This window comes from Dipodomys spectabilis, unplaced genomic scaffold, assembly GCF_019054845.1.
Source record: "Dipodomys spectabilis isolate Male_0828 unplaced genomic scaffold, ASM1905484v1 ptg000277l, whole genome shotgun sequence".
In the NCBI taxonomy this organism is placed as follows: Eukaryota; Metazoa; Chordata; class Mammalia; order Rodentia; family Heteromyidae; genus Dipodomys; species Dipodomys spectabilis.
In genome coordinates, this window is record NW_024870954.1 from 645807 (window position 1) to 669015 (window position 23209).

Below are 23209 nucleotides of genomic sequence, written 5' to 3' on the forward strand. Positions count from 1 at the left end.
ATAGAACAATGTGGTTTTTATTTCTACTTTTTTTGGTCACACTGGGGACTTTGCACTTGCTATGTAGGTTCTATCACTTGAAGGACACTCCTGGACCCTTTGGCTTTAGCTATTTTTCCAATAGGATCTTGTGTTTTTACCCAGGCCAGCCTGGACTTGAAGTCTCCTGGGATTACAGGCCTCAGCTGGCCCTGTGTGAGATTTCATTTACTTTTAGTTGACAGACAAAAACTAAGTTTGTGTTGTGTTCAACTTGATGTTTTAAAATAGGTATAACTTGTGGAATGGCTAAGTTGAGCTATGTTAAGTGATGAGAGCACATCAGAGTCTTTCTGTCCAGAGTTTTCAAGAATATAGTACAGTGCCTTGTTATTGACTGGTGACCATGTTGTTTATTGTTAGAGGTCTCTTAAACTTCTCCTAACTAATTTAAATTTTGCTGCTCTGACCAGCATCTCCCTTCCTAGCATTTGGTTGCACCTATGCTCTCCGTAAGTACAAATTCAGTTTGGATGAGGGAAACATTATTATGTCTTCACTTTTTTTTTTTTTTTTTTTTGGTTGGTCATGGGGTTTGAACTCTGGGCTTGGGTGCTGTCCCTCAGCTCTTCAGCTCAAGGCTAGTGCTCTACCACTTGAGCCACAGCACCACTTCTGGTTTTCTTGTGGTTACTTGGAGATTAAAGAGTCTCACAGCCTTTTCCTGCCCAGGCTGCTTTTGAACCACGATCCTCAGATCTCAGTCTCTTCTTCACTTTTTTTTTAAGTTTGTATTTCAAAACCAAGTTTAAAAGAATAGTACAAGTTAAAGCCAGGCACAGGTGGCTCATGCCTGTAATCCTAGCTGCTCAGGAGGCTGAGATCTGAAGATCACAGTTCAAAGCCATCTTGGACAGGAAAGGCTGAAACTTATGTCCAGTAAACCACCAGAAAACTGGAAGTGGCACTGTGGCTCAAGTGGTAGAGTACTCGCCTTGAGCTGAAGAGCTGAGGAAGAGTGCCCAGTCCTAGAGTTCAAGCCTCCCCTCTCCCACAAAAAAATAGTACAAGTTAAAAATGCAAATTTATTCCTAACTATACATACATATATATAATTTACTGCTTGGGCTGGCTTTGAACAAAAGTCCTCAGCTCAGCTTCCTGAATAGCTAGAATTACAGGCCTAAGCCACTGGTGCTGAATTTTGAAATGTATTTTTTAAAAATAGTGCTTTTGTGTGTGTGTGAGCGTGTGTGGGCTGGTCCTAGGGCTTGAAATCAGAGCCTGGGTGCTGTCCCTGAGCTTTTTGCTCAAGACTAGTGCTCTACTACATCTCCACTTCTGGCTTTTTTGGTGGCTAACTGGAGGTAAGAATCTCACAGACTTTCTTGCTCATGCTGGCTTGGAGCTATGATCCTTAGATTTGAGCCTCCTGGGTAGCTAGGATTATAGGAGTGAGCCAGCGGAGCCCAGCCAGATAATGGTTTTGAAGATAGAGTTTAATGATAGAATGATCATAGCTGACCGTAGATCTTAAAAACTTTTTTTTTTGATTATTCTTCACTCTACTAACTCAGTTTTTTAAATAATTTTTTATTAAGATTAAGTGATTACATAAAATTTACAAATTTTAACCTTCATAAGGCAAATTGTCATTATTGTGGTCTATAAATAGCTTTGACAATACAACTATTTCTTCTGCATTGGGTGATATGTACATTTCTTTCCTTTTGCTTAGTGTTAGCTGTTCCCTCTTTCCCTCTTCCTCCCTCCCTCCATCCCTTTGCTGCCCTTGAGTTGCTTAGTTCATTTTCATCAATGTCCAGTGAAGCTGCTGTATGTATTTTTAAAAGATATGTATGTATTTTTTCCCGTTTCCCTCTGATTTCTGTGGTTATCCTTGACTCTACTAACTTGTGATTTTGGACTACATACCAATTTTAAACCTTGTTTCTGTGACTATCATCTCTGAGCTACGCACTCAGCTTTTGAGCTTTTGCTCATGAAGGTAAATTATCTCAGTTGCCAAGTTTTCTAGTAAATTTTTAAACTCAGTATTTTGCCTTAGGCAAAGAAAGCAGTATTATCTCAGAAATTTCCAAAGATAAAACAAGCCACCCACAGTGGCAAATGCACAGGGTCTCTAGGACTGGATATAGTGAATTTAGGAGCTCAGGGAACCTTGGCAGTGGATGTATGAGCACGTGCATCAGGCTATTTGTGACATTAGGGAAATAGTTCTTTATTCTGTGTTGAGGGTCAAGGTATGCAGATGACACATCAGATTTTGATTTCACCTGTTTGTATTTCATGTGTATTGTTAGGAAAATTATTTCACTTTAGAACTTACCATTGGTTGCTTATGTACCATAAATGGGTTTTGATACATAACTATCTCTATCTATCTATCTATAGTGGTATTCTTGGTATAATCTAAGCAATTAAAATCTGCTCAGATTGCTTGTTACAATAATGATAATACTGATAGAGCTATATTAGTAGCTCTTAGCACTTATTAGGTAACATTGTACGTTTCCTGTGGTTTGGTTTGTCTTTTTTAGTCCTGTCCATTTTGTTTTTTTTGTTTTTTGTTTTTTTTGTTTTTTGGGTCCGGTCATGGGGCCTGAACTCTGGGCCTGGGCGCTGTCCCTCAGCTCTTCAGCTCAAGGCTAGCGCTCTACCACTTGAGCCACAGCACCACATCCGGCTTTTTTCTTTTTGCTTATGTAGTGCTGAGGAATCGAACCCAGGGCCTCTGGCATGCAAGGCATGCACTCTACCATTGAGCCACCTTCCCAGCCCTAGTCCTGTCCATTTTGACAAGAGGAAGAAACTAAATCTGCCTGTAGTCCCTGACCGTTTTGCCAGCTGTTAGGTTGTGGCTTTGATTAGACTTGGTTTGTTTTTGTAAGCATGTGTGTTTATACTGTCTTCCTAAAGATACTCTTCTTGAATGATTTGCTTCTTGTGAGAGTTAATTTCACATATATTGACTATCTACCAAGAGTATAGTTGATTTTATTACATTATTTATTGTTGTTTTCAGAGCAGAACAAGCTGTATGACAGCAGGGTCTGTAATCTGTTCTCATTACAAGTGTCCATAGGATTTAGAATAGTGCCTGGAACATAGCAGATGCATAGTAGAGAAGTTGTATAAAACCTTCAGGATCCTGGATTTGACAGTAATCTCATCCTCTAACCTGCTATCAATGGGTTGGTTTACAAACATTGAAGAAAGTCATAGGATGTAATCTTAGCACCTTTGGAATTAGGTTATTCAGAGTAATGTGGAGAGGTATCCAAATTTCCTGAGTTTGTTCTGTTTTTCTTTTTCTGCTGTTAGGATGAACGCTGCAAGATCCCTTTGTTTATACTGATGTCCTTCATGCCAGCGTCTGCTGTCCCTCTCTTCAGGTACGCAGAAGCAAAGCAGGAGAGACACTCTTGTGCTTCAACCTTTCTACCTCGGCTAGATGTGATTTCAGTTAGCATTGCAGTTGTCAGGTAATGAAGAAGAGATCCTGAGGTACTGAACTGTGACTTCACTTGAAAGTCTTGGTGTTTAACACCTGGTGTTGTAACTCCAGGCCACTCAGCCACCACTGGTTATACATATCTCTAAACATGGGAATGTAGCTATCTGGATTTGAGATGTTGTAAGTATAAAACATACATGGAATCAAAGCCTTGGTGTAAAGGATATTGACTAAGAATGACATTTGGATTAGATTAAGTAAGGTATGTATGTCTTTGAAACTCAGTTTACCCAATCCCCTTCACACTTTAAAATGAGTGTTAGAAAAGTTTGAGTTGCATATGTAGTTTGCATACTCTTTTCTCTTTTTTTTTTTGTGGTGCTGGGAATCAAACTTAGAGCCTTACACATGATATCTATATACCCCATCACTGAGCTTCTATTCACATACTCCTTTTACCAGATAATGTAGATCTAGAGTTTTCCTTATTACTTAGTAAGAATAAGTTATTTGTATTCATATTTATGGAAAACAAACATTTTTTTTGTTGTTATTAAAGAAGCAACTTTATTGAAAAGATTCCTACACTGACCGGCCAGGGCCACAGCACAGGCTCGGGAACTGATACTGTGGAAAACAAACATTTTTAACATTAAACGAAATTTAATTCCAAATTAGCAATTCTTGGTCTAGAATCTGACAGAGCTAGTACAAAAATAAAAGGTCTTGAGGAGGTAGGACATATCCTAGGTCACTGAGACCTTCGTGGAGTTGTTGTCTTGGTGTTTTGGTGTGGGACAGTTACTGTCTGTGTCCTGCAGAATACCAGTATCAATATAGCAACAATGTCTGAACAACCCTGACTTATCTGAAGTGAGGATTTTTCTCCCTTTGTGGGAATATGAGGGATTTGTTATTGGAATATATCGAATTTGTTGTTGACGTGTTGTCCTGGTTTTATGTACTTGACTCAGCTGTGGTGTGATTTCGGTCTTGAGAAACCAGGAGGAGGGTGTTGCTGGCAGGAGCTACTGTACCTTGTTGGATTGTCTTTGTTCCTGGGGCCAGGTGGGGCATATCCTGGAGCTCCTGGATGACTGGTTGCCCGAGGAACGGCCCCGAGCCAAGGTGTGTGATTAAGAACTACTGTGTTCTGGAAATTACTTTCTTTTCTAGGAACATGAGCTCTAATTGCTCATTTATACCTTCTTCAGAGTAATATGGCCTCTAAGCGTAAAGTGCAAATCCATGACACACGTCCAGTAAAACCTGACTTAGCACTGGTTTACATGGAGTATTTGTTGACCCATCCAAAGAATCGAGAATGCCTGCTCTCTGCACCCCGGAAGAAACTTAACCATCTTTTGAAAGCACTTGAGACGTCAAAGGTAACTTGATATTCTGAAAGTTGAGTGATTGTGCATGAAAGTTGCAGTGATACAGTAAGGTAGATGTTCTTCATACTAGTGGTGCTGTGATGTTTGAGCTGGGACATCTACAAGGGCACTGATGTGGGAGGGGCTGCATTGGGAGTAGGTCCATTTCCATGCCCTTCTCCTGAGTACTGCCCCACACCCACATCTCCGCCCAAGCTGCATCTTGGAGCATATTACTCTCTGAGGTCTCTAGGAGTCATGTCACTTCATTGTGTTCCTGCGCTCCCAGCGTTGTCTCCACTGGCAGCTCTACCATCCTCTGCAGAACCAGGCGTGAGATGGTCTGGGGAGGAGGAGAGTCCTGGTTCACTGGATCTGCTTGCGGGCTTCTCCAGAGTTGATGTCTTCCTCCTCACCTGTGGCCCGAATGCCTGCTTCTTGGGTGTTACGGGGAGTACATTTAAACATGGCTTTTGGGTTGGGATTTTACAGGCAGACCTGGAATCACTTCTGCAGTCTCCAGGTGAGAAGTCCCCTAACTTCAGCCAGGTGTCTGCACTGCGAGCCTTCAGTCTGCACTGCCGGTTGGGCATCCATATTCAGCATAAGGTACACTGTGTGGGCCCAGGTCTAAACGAGTGGGTCTGGAGTGAGTGGCATGTTCCAGAGCTTCTGTCATCACTGATTTGTCCTTTCATTGTGTCGGATAGTTCTGCTCAGAAGGGAAAACTCATCTGTCCATCTTGGAAGACACTGGGTTTTGGTTAGAAAGCAAAGTTTTACCTCTTATTCGAGATCAAGGAGAAGAACATCTGAAGCTCCAAAAGGATGCCTGTCAGCAGATTATCCAGGTCAGCAGTCTGGGCCACAGTCTGGGTCATGGTGTGCTGTGTGTGCAGGACTGCTTCTTTTGTCCAGGTGGCTGTTATGGACCTTGTTGCTCTTTTGAAATATTTAACAGATGCATTGAAGTATCTAGCACTTATCTTTTCACAAAGTATAAGCAACATAATTTTAATGTAGTTTTGTGCATTAGGTGCTTGGTTGGTGGAATTAAATATCTTGATTTCTTGTGGGAAAATGTGAGAATACATTTATATAGAAATTCCTTTAGAAACATCTTTGTAAGTCTCTTTTTATGAGTACACTACACCACATAGGAGAAGCTTTGCTGGGCCTGACTAAATCTCTTGGTAACAGTGAACACATCTCTCTTTTACAGACCTACTTGACTGTATGTAAAGATGTTGTCATGGTTGGCCTTGGAAATTCGAAGTTTCAAACACAACTTTTACAGCAGAGTCTTGGAGTCATGCAAGCAGGCACAGTATACTTCATTCACTACTGGGCTACTTTAGAGCAATGCATACTCGAAGCTAGTGCTTTCTTTCTTCCCTTGCTCCTTTACTTGCAGATCAGGACTCTGGCTTTTAAGAGACAGACGTGCTATGCAAATTGACTTATGCTAAAAGAATGGTTTCTCCAAGGCTGACACTCCAAGGGAATCCCAAGACACAGGTGTCCTGGTTTTGATAGGGTCTTGGGGTTCTGCCATCACTAGGCAGACATGACCCAGCCTGGCATCTCTAAAGCAAGTCTCACAGAAGAACCCTCTTGTTCTGCTGTGTCTTCACTCCTGTGGGTGGAGTGAGTTAGGAGTTGTTGAGTAGCACCCCCTGGTCCAAGGAGAATGGTGGCATAGCTATATGGCAACAAGAGTGTCAGATCAGCAGGGGGCCAGTGGCTCATATCTTACTCACACTTGGCTTTTATCTTCATTCAAATAACAGAAGTGGTGCTGTGGTTTAAGTGGTAGAGTGCTAGCCTTGAGCAAAAGGAGCTCAGTAACAGTTCCTAGGACTCATATCCAGCCCCCCCCCCCCCCCCCAAATGTCAGGATGATTGAACCATCTAACTCCTGAGGGTGAAGGTTCTCTTAGCCTTCAGGCCAGCCATGTGGCTAGGAGAGTGTCACGCTTGGCTTCTGGTCATCATCAGGGTCAGTCTGGCGGGAAGAGCACTGGTGCTATGTTCTCTCCTCGCCCATCCCTGCCCTCCACCTCTAGCTACCGGCCCCTAGCCCCACTGGTGGTCTCTGTGGAGTAAACTCTCTAGATGGGTTTTGCTGTACACTCTAGTTACAGGATCTATGGAACGTCAGCATTTCCTTAAGCCCAGAGCTATTTCAGGAGAGGTACTCCATTAAGTTAGACTCAGTAAGGCTCTAGTCAGGTGATAGCCAGTCCACCTATCTAGCCACGGCCTGAGCATCTTTGGGCAGGGTCTTGTCTAGTCTACGTGCTGCTGGAGCTTGATACTGGCCAGCACCTTGAGGTTACCTTCGGTTACACTCAGGATTATATGTCATTGCTTTAACATTTCCGTTAGAGACTAGACGTAAAGTAGAACCAGCATTGTTTATTTCGTAGTCTAGCTTTTACATTAAACTCATTATGCAATTTATACTTAGTGATTTAAGCTTAATGACTGAAACAGTCAAAATGACTTTAATAAAGACATTTTATTTATCATTCAGGACTTACATATTTATTTATAAGCTATAGGATTTTGAATCTTTAGTTACTCAGTTCCCCCTAATGAAGCTGGAGCACTCTTTATATTTACATACCCAGTAAATAAGGTTTTCAGAATTGGGCCACTCTGTGGCCATCCTTCTGTTAGCTGGTTGAAATGTATCCAGTCATAAAGCTGCATTTTAACCAGGTGGACTGGAGTGTACTGGTCACTGCATCGTGGACTAATGAGCCCTCACACAGATGAGTTTTTATTAACTTTTTAACTTTTTATTTTTTATTATTATAAAGTTCATGTATAGAGGGGTTACAGTTAACCTAAGTCAGGTAATGATTGCATTTCTTTTTGGACAGTGTCACCCCTTCCTTCGCTCTCCCAGTGGTTTTAATTTAAGAAGTTAGTTACATTTATGTTAGTTTTGTTCAGTTATGTCATTCTTCATGCCAAGTGCGCTAGGAAAAGGCATTCTTGGGATGCTGTTGTGGTAGCCCAGCACATTGCCTAGAGGCAAGGACCCTGCTCACTAACACGCAGGTGCTCACAATATAGCACAATAGACGTGCTTCATAAACCTCCATTCTCTCTGCAAAGTCAGACACTAAAAAGTAACAGGGCTTATGGGAAAGGCAGAGTTTTCCTAGTACGAGTTTAGCATAATTAAAAGGGAATGTTAAATCTCTAAAGTATAGAAATGTACTGTAAATGCAGGACTTTGTCTTAGCTGAAATGATACAGATGATTGACAGAGAGAATGCAAGGCAGGCTGGCTGTTGCACCCCGGAGACCACATCTACCTCATACGATATGGGGACAGCACAAGGCGGTGAGCTGAGAGCCAGCATTAAGGCACTCCTTGTTTATTCACTGACACTTGGTGTCTAAAAGAGTCACAGGTTGGAAAGAGCCATGGGAGGAAAACCCTTAGCATGTGACCTCCAGCCAGCACCCTCTGTGCAGTCTGACTTGTCACTAGGAGTTTGTTTGTCCTGACCACATACACTTAAATAGGATGAAATAGCTTTTAATGAGAACTTGTAGCCTTCTACCTTTTTGTCAGTTTGCAGAGAGCCCTTGCCCTGCAGGAAGTCTGAGCCTAGCACCCTCTGCCTGGCCCACTGAGGAGCTTCCGTGGGACCAGTGGGTGTCTTTTAAATCATAGTTCCTTGAAAATTTCTGTTGTGGTTTCAGATATTTTTGCAGTTTTTATTGATTCTGGCAGAGCCTAGGCTTCCTGCAGGGCCATTGGATGCAGGGAATGGACCATCTGTCTTGTTATCTCAGCAGGTAGACTGGGGTTGTAACTAGCTCTGTCTCTGGTGGAGCTTAGTAGATCTAGCCTGCCTTAGAGCGGAGTGGCTTTGTCTAGTGTTTGCAGGCCTGTTTCCTAGGCAAGCCCTTATGGCCACCTCATGACAGCCTCTTCACAAGGAGCATTATTTCTGTGCCTTATCACCTGACTGCTTTGTGTTAAGGCATCTTGCAGCATGATTTGGCTGGAAGGTGAGTCAAAAGCTAGGATAGACTGGGATGAGGTGAGGGAGAACTCCCATGAGGCTTGATGGGGCAGGTCCTCTGCTCTGCTTTTGTTGCTCTTACCAACAGGATTGATTAGAAAGGAGGTTTCAGGGCCAAAGAATATAATTAAGATTACATTATGGAGGGGCTGGGAAGGTGGCTCAGTGGTAGAGCGCTTGCCTAGCATGCATGAGGCCGTGGGTTCGATTCCTTAGCACCACATAAACAGAAAAAGCTGGAAGTGGTGCTGTGGCTCAAGTGGAAGAGCGCTAGCCTTGAGCTGAAGAGCTGAGGGACAGCACCCAGGCTCAGAGTTCAGGCCCCATGACCAGCAAAAAAATAAAATAAAAAGATTACATGTGGAGTAAAATTTGCAAAATTCAGTACAATAAAGGAAATGATATGGAAGAAAAAGAAAATTATAACCACCATGTGTAGGAAATTTTAACAGTTGGTTGTGGGATTATCAAATCATACTTTGAGAGGTGTCATGCCTTCCCAGTTGCTCTCACAGTTGGTGATTTGTGAGAATTATGTGAGAGAAATACACATGCTTTAATTCAGGTGTCCTGAGTTCATGCTCCCAGTTGCTGTATGCTCATGCATGCAGCCAATAGTTGTTACTTTAGTGAATGAGTCAGTGTCCTGTTATTGCTAGGGAAGTTGGTATTTTGTACTTAAATGTAGCACAATTTTTATTTAGGTTAGAATCTAGATTAACCTGACCAATGTGGGATTCAGTATTGGGTCACTAGTAATAAATAGGCTCTTGTACATCACCATTATATGCATATGTTAAGCACTTTACCTAAATTATGAAATTAGATAATTGCTCTTCTTTTCTTTCCAGTGAAGGGATTTTTTTATGTTTCGTTACTTCTTGGCATTTTGAAAGAAGTAACTGGGAGTTCCTTGATTCAGAAAACAGATTCAGATGAAGAAGTTACAGCACTGTTTGACAAGGTCCAGGAAGTGTTTCAGAAAATGCTGGAATATATAGCACGGAGCTTCAGGACACAGCCGGAAGAAGGACTGCGGGTACTGGTGCCCTGACTGTCTGGGTCTGGGGTGAAGGGTGTGTTCGGTGCTGACTGGGCGGGGGGGTGGAGATCACAGGTGCATATGGACATGTTTGGCCACTTGCCCTGATGTAGGGGCTGTGGCTGAAATCTTGTCCCTCAGGTAAGTATACCCATATCCTGTGGTGATACTCTCAGAGATGGTCCTTAGTGTGTGGATTGGAGGGTCATAGGCCCAGAGCCCCATATTTTATCTATGCCAGTCTTAACAGCAAGAACTCTGGAATTCAAGCCCTCCATCTGGCAGGACCAACACAGAACGGGATCAGCACTGCCTCTGCATGTGCATTGGTCTGCTAGAATCCCTAAATAGAAGACATGTTCAATGGTAATCATTCTGCTTGTTTTCAGAGGGAGAGAAACCTAGCCTGGAAGAGATGCTAATTTTCACAGTGGATCATTCTGTTATTGTTAACATCAGCCCCCAGGTTGGGAGCAGAGTCATAGATTTGAAGGGATTCTTTTTTTTCCTTGATGGTAGAAGTTGGTGTGATACAAGGAAACGGGAATCAATTCTTTTTTTTTTTTTTTTTCCTGTGTCTGTTGGTCGTGGGTCTTGAACTCTGGGCCTGGGCGCTGTCCCTCAGCTTTTCAGCTCAAGGCTAGCACTCTGCCACTTGAGCCACAGCACCACTTCTGGTTTTCTTGTGGTTACTTGGAGTTAAGAGTGTCACAGACTTTCCTGCCCGGTCTGGCTTTGAACCGCGATCCTCAGATCTCAGCCTCCTGGGTAGCTAGGATTACAGGCGTGAACCACCATGCCCAGCCAGGAACCAATTCTTGTAAAAACGTGTATGCTGGATTTGCTTCCTCCTAGAAATAATGCATGCCAATTCCATAGCAAAGTCATGTTACTGGAAAGAGCCTTGATTGTTTTTTTCTATCTAGTAACTTTTAAAAATTTTTTTGCTGGTCATGGATCCTGAACTCTGGGCCTGGGCGCTGTCCCTCAGCTTTTCAGCACAAGGCTAGCACTCTACCACTCGAGCCACAGCGCCACTTCTAGTTTTTTCTGCTTATGTGGTGCTGAGGAATCGAACCCAGGGCCTCATGCATGCGAGGCAAGCACTCTACCACTGAGCCACCTTCCCAGACCAACTATTGTTTTCTAATGAAGATGTTTACAAATGTTTTAATGGGAGGCTGTTTATGAAATATTGACCTCCCAGTTTTACTTGTCTTAGGTGGTGGAAGTAATTGAAAGTCATTGCCTCAGTTTTTCTTTTTCTTTTTCTTTTCTTTTTTTTTTTTTTTTTTTTTGTCGGTTGTGGGGCTTGAACTCTGGGCCTGGATGCTGTCCCTCAGCTCTTCAGCTCAAGGCAAGCGAGCCACAGAGTCACTTCCGGTTTTCTAGTTGTTTATTGGAGATAGGAGTCTCACAGAGTTTCCTGCCGGGGCTGGCTTTGAACTGTGATCCTCGGATCTCAGCCTTCTGAGTAGCTAGGATTACAGGCGTGAGCCACCGGCGCCCGGCTGCGCAGTTTTTCTTAATTCATACTGAATTCCTTTGAAGTATTTATTTATTTGAGGAGCCATTTGATGTGTCTGTGCTCAGGTAATGTAATTTATGCCAAAATCATTACTTTTGCCATCAAGTCTTAACACTGCTTAAGTATCATCTTAGGAATGCACTATTTTATAGTTATCTTAATGTTATTGATGCTCTTCCCCTCCCTCCTCGCTACTGTCCCTCTCTTCCTAGATACGTCCCCTTCTTACTATTGCTACTTTTTTCCTGAAGCGTTTTGTTTGGTGAAGAAATGTCCTATGGTAATTCCTGGTGCATGGCTTGGTTTTTGTTTTTGTACCATGGTTTTAATGGATGTGTTTTCTTGCAGCTCCTCTATTCTGTTCAGACCCCTCTTCATGAATTTATAACCACTGTCCAGTCTTGGCATGAGGACACTCCTGTCCACCGGGGGATCCTTTCTACTCTGATTGCTGCTCCTGTGGTGGAGATAAGTCACCAACTGCGGAAGGCGAGTTATATTTATACTGACATTTCCAGATCTTTGAACAGGATGCTGCTCGCAATGCCCATTTGGGCTTTTCAGATGCAGTCCTGGCGCGAGGACTTGCTTTCCTGTGGTTGCACCTCACTGTCTGGTAGCTGGCTAATAGTATAGAGTCACGTGATCACCGAGGGTGTCATCACTCCTGATAAAACGGAGCCTGTTGTGGGTATTTCTCGTGTTGTGGATATTTCTGCTGGCTCATTACGAAAATTGAATGACTTGACACATCTCTGAAGGTTTTTCTCTCCTGGGAGTTGGCAGAGGTACTAAGAGCAGGGTACAGGACTGTTCTGGGTTATTTTGGAATGGAGAGTTTGCATCTCTGATTGCTTGCTGTATTGTTTGTTAAAGAATGACTGAATCCTATTAATCAGCTTGAATGATAATTCAAACCAACACACAAAAAATGATGTTTTGCCAAAAGAAACAGTTTGTTTCCACATCACAGATGCCCTGCTAATTGCGTAGGTGGCGAAATAAGCAGGGCAAAATGAAGAGAGCAGGCCTGCTTAGCGTAAGGGGCTGCGTGCACTGCTGCATGCAGCACTGACTCGCCCGCCTTTTGAGGCAGGCAGTGCTAGGTGATTTCCCGTGTGTCACTGCGAGAATGGTCCTCACAACAGAATTACTGTCCAGTACATGACTCAGTCACATACATTTGATGATAGAGAACCATGACTAATAAATCCTACAACATTAAATAGAATATAAAGCCCTTTTTCAAAACTTGAAGGGCAGTTACTTGGTTTAGGAAGTAAATGATAGATGACACAGAATAAAGCTTAAACTTACTATAGGAGATGTATCAGATAAGTTACAAAAACCAGTGATGGTTTTGGCCACAGTCTGCTCCTGTACCTGCCTGTGAGTTCTGGCCCATAGCGTGGTGTTTGCTGTGTATTCTCTACTGCCTTGTGCTGTGTGTGGAACCATTCCTGCTCTGTTGGAGTGCAGGCTGCTTTTCTACTGAGGGGCCTGCCTTCTGCTCCTTTTCAGGACGGGCCTGAGGCTGGCCTCCGCTGCCTCCTTCCTGAAGATCGAGATTGGTCAGCAGGACACACAACACCACGTTTGTGACTGTGGTGGATTTGTCTCTCTTTATTTTATTTTATTTTGGGTCTGGTTGTGGGGCCTGAACTCTGGGCCTGGGCGCTGTTCCTCAGCTCTTCAGCTCAAGGCTAGTGCTCTACCACTTGAACCACAGCGCCACTTCTGGCTTTTTTCTTTTTGCTTATGTGGTGCTGAGGAATTGAACCCAGGGCCTCATGCATGCAAGGCAAGTGCTCTACCACTGAGCTACCTTCCCAGCCCCAATTTGTCTCTCTTTAAAAACTCTCTTGTCAGTTTCCTTTGTTGCTTTGCTATGGTGAGCATACACATTTAAAGTCCTCTTTTCACAGACTATCTTGTTAAAGAATATCTCCATTGCTTGTAATGCTTTGATCTCAGCCAACTTTCTTATGTTTCTTATGTCTAGTTTTATTATTTTACTTTTAACCTCTCTTCATGTTTAAAGTTTTTCTCTTTTTGGTCAGTCGTGGGGCTTGAACTCTGGGCCTGGGCGCTATCCCTCAGCTCTTCAGCTGAAGGTGAGCACTCTACTGCTTGAGCCACAGCGCCACTTCTGGTTTTCTAGTGGTTTATTGGAAATAAGAGTCTCAGAGTTTCCTGCCTGGGCTGGCTTTGAACTGTGATCCTTAGATCTCAGCCTCCTGAGTAGCTAGGATTATAGGCGTGAGCCACCAGCACCAGCTTAAAGTCTTTCTTATAAGTACCATGTGAGTGGTTTTCTAAAAATCCAGTCTGACATCCCATTATTTGTGTTGCTTATAATTCATTTGGTTTTAATGAAGTTGTTGACTGATGCACTTGGAATTAAAAGCATCATTTCAATGTTTGTTTCCCTTCCTGCCATCTGCTTTTCTTCTTTTTCTGCCAAATTTTGGTGAATCAGGTGTTTTTCTATTCCATTTTTCTATTCCATATGAACCTTGTGTTGTTACTTGTGTGAGAAAGTTTTGAGTAGCCACTGAAGAGTGGCTGCTCTGCATGCCAGATGGCCACAGCTTGCCTTGCCGTCTGGAATCAGGTGGAGACACTCCTCCTGCTAGAGCCCTCCTGCTCCTCCGTGACCGTGAGGAGTGGGAGACAAGCATAAACTTTTGCTGGCAGCAGGAACTTGCGTGAGGAATTCTTTACCTGGCTGTCAGGACCTCCTACAGGATGTGCTGTGGGGCTGAGTGCATAGAGTGCCCTATGCTGTTTACATTCAGTGCCGTGCAGCACCACCACAGAACTGCAGGCCCAAAATCTGGACTGAGGGGGAAAAGGGGCTGAGTTGGCTTGGCATAAACACATAGGAACAGAATAAAATCACAGGAATGTTTGATGGAAGGCTCTCTGAGAGGCATGGCCTCTTTATGTCTCCCTGAGTATAGCTCTCTTATGTGCATAATAGTAAAAAGTCCTTGTCTTGGGTTTTGGGTATAGGAGGAAACTCAGGATCATTGCAAAACGAACTATTAGCCTAGGCTCAAGTTACAATTCACTGATTGAAAACTTTCTTTCAGGTTTGTGATGTGAAAGAGTTGACCCTCCCACAGTGTCTTTCTGACCTTCCGCCATTTTCAAGGTGTCTGGTAGGAATAATAATAAAGTCACCAAACGTGGTCAGGTAATTGTCTCCTTTTCTAAAATGTACTGAGGCTATAAGGTGCCTAGCATTTTTCCTCTATTCTCAGATTTAAAAAATAAATTCCCCCCCCCTTTTTTTTTTCATTTAAGAAGTTCAAAAGCTGTATATAAGATTATTTTACTCCTGCATCTTCTCAATTGTTTCTTCCTTGTATTTGCCCTTTTCCTTTCCTACTTGGCGGGATTTGGCTTTCCGTTCCAGGATCTTTTTGCGGTCTTTGTCCAGTTTCAGCCTGGTGATTACCACCTTGCTGGGGTGAATGCCCACGTGGACAGTGGTGCCATTGGCCTTTTCTCGCTGTACCCGTTCAGTAGTAGATGACATACTTCTTTCTGTAAACCTGGACCACTTTGCCAATCTGCTGGCCTTTATAGTGTCCTCGTACAACCTGCACCTCATCATCCTTCCGGATGGGCATAGACCGCACATTGTACTTTTGTCTCTGCTCTTTGGAAAGAGGGGAAGACATAATCTTCCTGCGAATGTGGGAAGGTGCATTGAAATGCCTTTTCTGGTTCTTGCTTCGGTCAGAAGTGACAAAGGGATTGAACTTCATTTTGGCCACTGCTGCTTCAGCGATGGCCGAAAAGGGGGAAGAGCCCCCCCCCTTTTTTTTTGGCAGTTGTGTGGTCTAAACTCGGGGTCTGGGCTCTGTCCCTGAGCTCTTTTTTAGCACTCTACCACTTTGATCCACAGCTCCACTTCCAGTTTCTGATGGTTAATTGGATATAAGAGTCACATGGGCTTTCCTGCCTGGGCTTGCTTGATTTGAACCATGAACCCCAGATCTCAGCCTCCTGAATAGCTAAGATTACAGGCATGAGCCACCAGCACCCAGTTTATTCTCAGATTTTTAAAAGGTGTATCTTCTGTCTTTTTTATTTTTGCCAGCCCTGGGGCTTAAAATCTGGGACTGAGTGCTTTCTCTGGGCTTTTTTGCTCAAGGCTAGTGCTCTAGCACCTGAGCCACAGTGTCACTTCGGGCTTTTTCCGTGTAGTTTATTGGAGATAATAGTCCATGGACTTTCTTGCCTGGCTGGCTTTGAGCTGGGATCACAATCTCAGCCTCGAGTAGCTGGGATTATAGGCGTGAGCCACTGGCATTTGACAGCATCTTTTGTCTTTGAGGAACACATTCTAGAGAAGTTTCCTCCATTTATCAATGACTGAAAAATATATTAAACTTACACAAAAGAAACTCCAACTTTCTGTAAAGTGTATTGAGTTAGAAAAATGTAAACATGTAGTAAAATACTTCCTACTGTGTACTTTCAGAACTTTCCTAAGTTGAATGTCTGTGCAGTTTTTGTTTCATGCACATTGTAACGTGTGCCCTAGTCCTTGTGTCGTCACGTGACCCAATTCCAGGGTCTTACAGAGCACAGGCCTGAAGATGCAGAGGGACTGTTCTGCAGATGCTGAACACCTGGGGCCTATACAGAGCGGATGCATTCCTTCTTAAGTACTTTGGGACTGTAGAGAATAAGTTTTTCCTCCTGCCATGTTTCTGTACCCTTTCCAAGAACATCACCTGGTTTTTAATCCCTCACCTCGTGAGCTTGGCATTTTGAAGTGAAGTATGTGAGAAGAGCTCAGGTTTTCCTGTTAACTTACCAAACAGCACTCGTGGTTATTGGTGATCCCTGACTGTTTTCTGAAATGCATTAAGCATATACTATAAAGTAACTGCAGCTATTTAATTTTGTAGGTCATTTTTGGATGAGCTGAAGGCATGTGTGAGGTCTGGCGATATTGAAGGCATTGTGTGTCTCACAGCTGTTCTTCATATTATTTTGGTTATTAACACAGGTTGGTTATTTTTCTCCTTCATCTGATGTATTGTTACATATTCTTTACCCTGACTCATAGGGATATTGGAAAATTTTGCTTCTGTGTTTCACCTGAGCTCTCCTGCAGATTGTGTTCTTACAGCCTTTCCATCCATGTTCCCTGAGCTCTCTACCTGGCTTTTTCTTCCAGGCCAGCTTAGGTCTATCTTTGAACGAACTTGCCCCATTCTTTTTTTTGGGGGGGGGGCAGTCATGGGGCCTGAACTCTGGGCCTGGGCGCTGTCCCTCAGCTCTTCAGCTCAAGGCTAACACTCTACCACTTGAGCCACAGCGCCACTTTGGCTTTTATTTTCTTTTTGCTTATGTGGTGCTGAGGAATCGAACCCAGGGCCTCAGGCATGCAAGGCAAACGCTCTACCACTGAGCCACCTTCCCAGCCCTTGCCCCATTTCTGCAATGCCATTTCTGTCTACCTTTTACTTGTCACTTGTTCAATTTCTCTCTGTGCTTTAGAGTTGGATTTGTGTTCATTTGCCCTGCATTTCCAATATTTAAAAATCGGGGCTGGGAATGTGGCTTGACGGCAGAGTGCTTGCCTAGCACACATGAAGCCCTGGGTTCGATTCCTCAGTACCACATACACAGCAAAAGCCAGAAGAGGTGCTGTGGCTCAAGCGGTACAGTACTAGCCTTGAGCAAAAAGCTCAGAAACAGTGCCCAGGCCCTGAGTTCAAGCCCCAGGACTGGCAAAAAAATGAAAAATAAAAAATCTGACTATGTATGTTGGTACAAGCCTAAAGTTTCATCTATTCAGACTGAGGTAGGAGGATTGCAGGAGCAACATAGACCTATTTTCACAAATAAAAAAGATAATGGCAAATTTGCACCAGCTAAGACATAAGATTTACAATAACCATTTCATAAACACATAAATTCAAATTCAGTAGGAAATACACAAAACACATAGGAATTATAGCTCATTCAAAGTGAAAAGGCACCTTCTAGTGAGTATATGTATACCAAAAATGATCCTGATTTGAAAAAGTAGTTTCTATAGAATGTCATCGTAGGCATTATTTTTAAAATGTTATAAGTAAATGGTATCTTGATTAAACAGCAACATCAGCATTTCCTAGCAGAGATTGTAGTATATACATACAGAAGTAGGCATGCCTGTTTCAAGTTTCCAGGTTTTATCACCATAAAAATGTTCTCTAAAACTGATCATATACACGCACCAACATAAAATGATGAGGTAAAGTGTCTTATACTTTGAAGAAGGTACCTGAAACAACACTCAAATAGCCTCAGCTGTCCAGACTCTAGAATAATGCTTTTAGAGGTCTTCCGTCATGATGATTTTTATATGTATCTGAACACCTGATGGTTTGTAATCTTCTCAGTACTCAGAAATCATCTTTTCTGTTACTACTAAGCAGTCAGGACTTCTGCCCATAGCACTGTCCAGCATGGTTTAAGAACTACAGTGCCATTCAATGCCATGCTGTAGCTCATGTGGGAACAATACCCAGTCAGTTTCTTGACCCTGGCAGGTGAGAGAGGAAGAAATATTCTCAATTCAAAGGAATCAAAATGTGTCACTGTCCAAGAAAAGCTGCACCAGGAGACTATGGCAGTTTGGGATGTTATGAGCAGAATCCAGAGTCCTGGTAGTCTAGTATTTCCACCATCTTCATTTTTCAAGTTTTTGGCATGCAACTTTTTTTTGTTTTTTTGTCAGTTGTGGGTCTTGAACTCTGGGCCTGGGCGCTGTCCCTCAGCTCTTCAGCTATGCTCTACCACTTGAGCCACAGCGCCACTTCCCAGTTTTCTGGTGGTTTATTGGAGATAAAGAGTTTCATGGACTTTACTGCCCGGGCTAGCTTTGAACTGTGATCTTCAATCTCAGCCTCCTGAGTAGCTAGGATTACAGGCATGAGCCCAGCACAGCATGCAGCTTTTGAGTGGGTGTGAGGGCGGTGAATTTGGTGGACCACCACTGCTCTACCCCCCCTACAAGGTGTGGTGGTCTAAACTTGGGAAGCTGAAAACTGGAATTGGTGGAGGTTTCCTGGCAGAGGACTTTGCACAGCTGAATTAGTGATAGACAGGTTGACATTAGCCTCTTGAACATCCAAACAGTTAAAATAATACTGGAGAAGTAATTGGTAACACCTGTCCAATGCTTACCAGTGAAACAAAGGAGTGGTCCATGGAGAATTTCGCCTTTAAGTTTCTGGGTTGTTGGCTTAGTGACACTAATATTGAAATGATTTTCAAATTTAACACATTATAGATAGAGATTGCCCCTAATGAAACAAGCTTTCCCCTTGGACCTGAATGCATAGGAAATCTGTGGATTTATCGTTCAGGTTGAGTACCCTTATTCTAAACATTTGATTACAGAAGTCTTTCAGTATTTGGGATATTTTCATAGACTATATTGACTGAGAATCCCTCATTTGAAAATTTAAAAAAAGCTGGAACTTAGAAAATCACATAAAGTCAAAAACAGTCAGCATTTGGAGCATTTCTGATGATAGATTTCTGGGTTAGAGATGCCTGGGCCCCGAGTGAGCACAGAAAGGGTTTGTATAAGTGAGAGATGTAGAAACACTGAGGTTTGCAAAGCAAGGGGTATGCCACATGAGAAGGCAGAAGCGTAGCATAATGCTGGTGTCTGACACTGCATAGGCATGACCTTGAAATACGCTAGCTGTCATTCCTAACTTTGCAGTCCATGTGATCTCCCACACAACAGATGTACTTTCATGGACACTTGTTTAGTTTATGAACATTCTTGTAGAAGGGAAGACTTTTCTCACAGTCCAGCAGTGAAGTTAACTTGGAGGGAAGGAAGGAAATTGACCATCTGCACACCAGCGTATACCTGCTTCTGTTGGTGATGTTGAAGTCTTTGTCTTTCAATGCATCCTCTCACAGGTAAACATGGGAATTCAAAGGTGAAGGAGGCTGCATCCACTGTGTACAGGAAGCTGAAGTCATTCATGGAGATTACTCTGGAAGAGGATAGCATGGAAAGGTAAAATGTGAAACATTGTCAGGGTAGAAGTTTTGCCATCTCTTGTACTTACTAATTCTGTTCTCACAAGCAAAGCTGTCACTTGAAGAATTCTACTTCAGGAAAGGATGGTCATTACACTCACCTCACATGTTTTCCCAGCGAATACTGGTTTTGTTTTTGTTTTTTTTTTGGTCGATCGTGGGGCTTGAACTCTGGGCCTGGGCTATCCCTCAGCTCTTCAGCTCAAGGCGAGCGCTCTACCGCTTGAGCCACAGTGCCACTTCTGGTTTTCTAGTGGTTTATTGGAGATAAGAGTCTCACAGAGTTTCCTGTCTAGGCTGGCTTTGAACCCTGATCCTCAGATCTCAGCCTCCTGAGTAGCTAGGATGACAGGCGTGAGCCACCGGCGCCTGGCGCAAATACTGTTTAATGGCGGTTTTCTGAATTTGGAAGCACAGCACTTTCTGAGCATAAATACCTGTCTGAGCAGGGATTTATTTGGGGGGATAGGAGGCCAACTGTTGCTCAAGGACTGATGGTGATAATTGTGTTGATGGGTCCCTTTTCCTTCCAGGGCCTCTTGTTGCTTTGGGTTATCTTTGAATGCCCTAAATTTTTTTCTTTAGACTGTTGAGAATTAGATTGCACTTTAATATCAGCCAAAAATCAGTGTCTCCCTGCTCTTTTATGAAGAAGTTAAGTGTTAGCAGAGCTATAACTCAGTGATAATAGTTTTACTTGTGTCTGGGAAATGAACCACACTACATAGCTACTTCTTCCTTTAGAGAAATGCTTTCATTATCCTAAATTTATGAATGGAGTTCCAAGGCATAGCATTTTATTGATCTGTTATATAAGTACAAAAAGTATTTAATGTATTTCACTAGGAAATTGGACCTTCAAATGAATTTGTATTATACTTAATGGAAGGGCTGTTGAATATATTTGAGTCCCTGGTCACCCTAATTTTGATTACTCTTAGTGAAATGGGACTTTGTCAGCTTAATTGTGACCTTTCCAAAAAAATGAAGTAATAAACTTCCTTCATTTCTTTGAAATTTATTTCAGACTTCTTTTTTTCTGTTGGTGGTGCTGGGAATTGCACCAAGGGCTTCACACACAATAGGCAAAGCTTTACTACGTAGCTAAATCATGTCCCCAGCTCTTACCTCAGATCTTCTGTATCTTTTCCTGATAATTAGGAAATTAGATAATTGATAGCTTAGAGTATGTATGTGATATTTACTTTGAATATGCGTCACAGGCAAACACTTGATCTCCCAGAGGTGGGGTGACGGGACCCATGTGGCTGTGAGCTGTGTGCTCACAGCAGCAAGCTGGAGGGTGTGCCGAGGGGGTTGGATTTGTTCTGTCCCCAGGTCCTGATTTGTCTCCAGCACCTCTTCACTGCCCAGAATTTGTTTTCCATTTCAGTAGAAAGAAACCCTACATAACTTATACACAGCTCTGGCTGCATGGATTGTGGAAGAATAAGACATAGGAGCAGGTGGATGGAGTTGAATTGTAAAATGGACTTTTCTTGGGCAGTTAATAAGTTAATGTGGGAAGCAACTCCAGAAAAGTATCAGAGATGATTCAAGCAAGATAATGATTTAAAAGCTGGAACTCCTTTGGATATAGAAGTATAGGCATTTCAGTGCTAGATGATATAGGGTCCTTGTTGCTCCCATTCTATATGTATTTTTGCTTTTGTAAATTATAAAGTGGCAATTATGAAAAATTAATCTGGAACATTTCAAGAATAAGTAGAATTGATTACGTATCCCAGTGTTCAGAGCTCTTGTGTAGTGCTATACTTTGTATGTGATGTATGAGCATCCTCCGGTATGCTTCAGAACACCTGTAGATTATGTATAATACCTACTACAATAGAAATGCACAGGAAAGTCTGTGTGTTTTATACTGTTTTTTAATCTGTTGATAGAGTCCATGGCCTGGAGCTCCTGGACACAGAGGACTGTTGAACAGGTCTTGCAATGTTAGGGTAACACAGTGGATTTTGCTTTAAAGCCGTTAATTCACAGCAAAATTAGAAGAAAGGTACAGAGTTTCTATATAATCCCCTGCCTCCATTATTGATACCCTGCTGGAGTGGAGCTAATGAGCCTGAAGACTATATCCTAGGGTCTGTGGTTTACATTAAGCTTTACACTTGCTTTTATACATTTTGAAGGTTGGAGCAAATGTATAATGACATATATCAATTATTATAGCATCAGAAAGTAATTCTATTGCCCCAAGCTTTTCTGTTCCTCCTATCTTTCCTTCCTCTGTTGGAAGCACACGGCCCTCAGAAATGAGTAGAGACAGAACTCAGCAGGCACACTGGGTAGGATGGTCTGCTCGCCCAAGGGTGACCTTGCCCCTCCTCCTTGTTACTGAGGAGTCAGGTTCACTATTTTCTTTACACTTGGTTTACCAGAATGATGAGTTAATACAAGGCAGTTGGAAAATACTAACCATCAGTGAAAGGTCCCTGTTGGGGGTTGGGTGGGGGCAAAGGCACACATTTTTCTCCTCATGGTGGAGTGGGGCTGGGAATGGTTCTAGTTGGAGGAAGTCGGTAAACCCAGGGGAAAGTTCTCACTCAAGAGAACTCCATTGACATGACTTGATCACAGACAACACAGATGATAGTTAAAATTGAAATCAAGAGGCAAAGAATTTAAAAAAAAAAACATGAGTACCAGGAAATATCAGTGTACAATGGTGACTGGCTACAAGATAGATACATTTTAGTTTGACAGAAAAGATTGCTTCTTCTCACTCTTCTGTCAACATACCCAGAACCAGTAGGGCTTATAAGGAGGGACTGATGATGGGAACTGTTTCACATAATTAAGAAGGCCAGTGTCATGCCATAATGGTGTGCAGGCTGAAGAACCCCAGAGAAGTAACGGGCGCACCTCCGTCTAAATCCAGGGCTGAAGACTGGGGAGCCTGAGGGGGGCTGAAGGCGGGAAGCCTAGAGCTGTGGTGCAGAGCTGAAGGGAAGGGTCGCGGATCCTGAGCAGTGACGCTCCTTCTCTGTTTTCCGTGATTTAACCTCCTGTCACAATCCCCGCTCACCAAAATTGTAGCTCTGTGTGTATCCCACTACTGATGCAGGTTAATAGGTTAACCAGAATTTCAGCCAGAAATAAAATTTTCTACTAGAATTAAGAAAAGAAAGTGCTATATTCTTCTTCCACATTTGACCCCTTTACTAGAAAACTTGGCTTGTCAGTTTTACTAGCTCAGTTACTAGACATGTCTCGTGTTTTTCAAATATTGGCAAGTCATTTGTCTAAATTTCAGAACTAGTAAAGTTGTATCTGTTAATTAATGTATTTATATATTTATGTATTTGCCAGAACTGAGACTTGAACTTAGGACCTGGATGCTGTTCCTTGGCTCTTTCACTCAAAGTTTATGAGCCACAGTTCTACTTCTGGCTTTTTTGGTGGTTAATTGGAGATGTGAGTCGCACGAACTTTTGTGCCAGGGTTAGCTTCAAACTGCAGATTGCAGCCTTCTGAGCTAAGATTATAGTCATGAGCCACTGGTGCCTGGCTCCCTTCTATTTTAGAGGAAAAGATGAACAGGATCTGATATCCATGGATATGTAAGGCAGGCGGTGGCTTCTTTGGGATCATTGATTCTGGACTCTTCCAGCCAGCCCTTACTAAGCCCTCCTGCTAGGCTAGGATGGTTCTTCTGAG

General features: G+C 42.8%; 1 protein-coding gene and 1 pseudogene across 4 annotated transcripts in view; one reads left to right on the plus strand and one right to left on the minus strand.

Annotated features, from left to right (window-relative positions):
- The window catches only part of Ncapg2 (non-SMC condensin II complex subunit G2), a 60505-nt gene that overhangs the window by 33365 nt on the left and 3931 nt on the right, over window positions 1-23209 (plus strand). For all 3 annotated transcript variants that reach the window (XM_042701013.1, XM_042701014.1, XM_042701011.1), the window contains 11 exons: window positions 3325-3395; window positions 4432-4585; window positions 4672-4845; window positions 5326-5442; window positions 5544-5684; window positions 6056-6155; window positions 9734-9921; window positions 11801-11941; window positions 14548-14651; window positions 16381-16481; window positions 19406-19505. In XM_042701013.1, coding sequence (XP_042556947.1) covers window positions 3325-3395; window positions 4432-4585; window positions 4672-4845; window positions 5326-5442; window positions 5544-5684; window positions 6056-6155; window positions 9734-9921; window positions 11801-11941; window positions 14548-14651; window positions 16381-16481; window positions 19406-19505 — 1391 coding nt within the window. The remainder of the gene's footprint in view (window positions 1-3324; window positions 3396-4431; window positions 4586-4671; window positions 4846-5325; window positions 5443-5543; window positions 5685-6055; window positions 6156-9733; window positions 9922-11800; window positions 11942-14547; window positions 14652-16380; window positions 16482-19405; window positions 19506-23209) is intronic.
- On the minus strand, window positions 14757-15270 carry LOC122126412 (annotated as a pseudogene). Its single transcript, XR_006150921.1, has one exon. The product of XR_006150921.1 is annotated as a 60S ribosomal protein L26-like (transcript).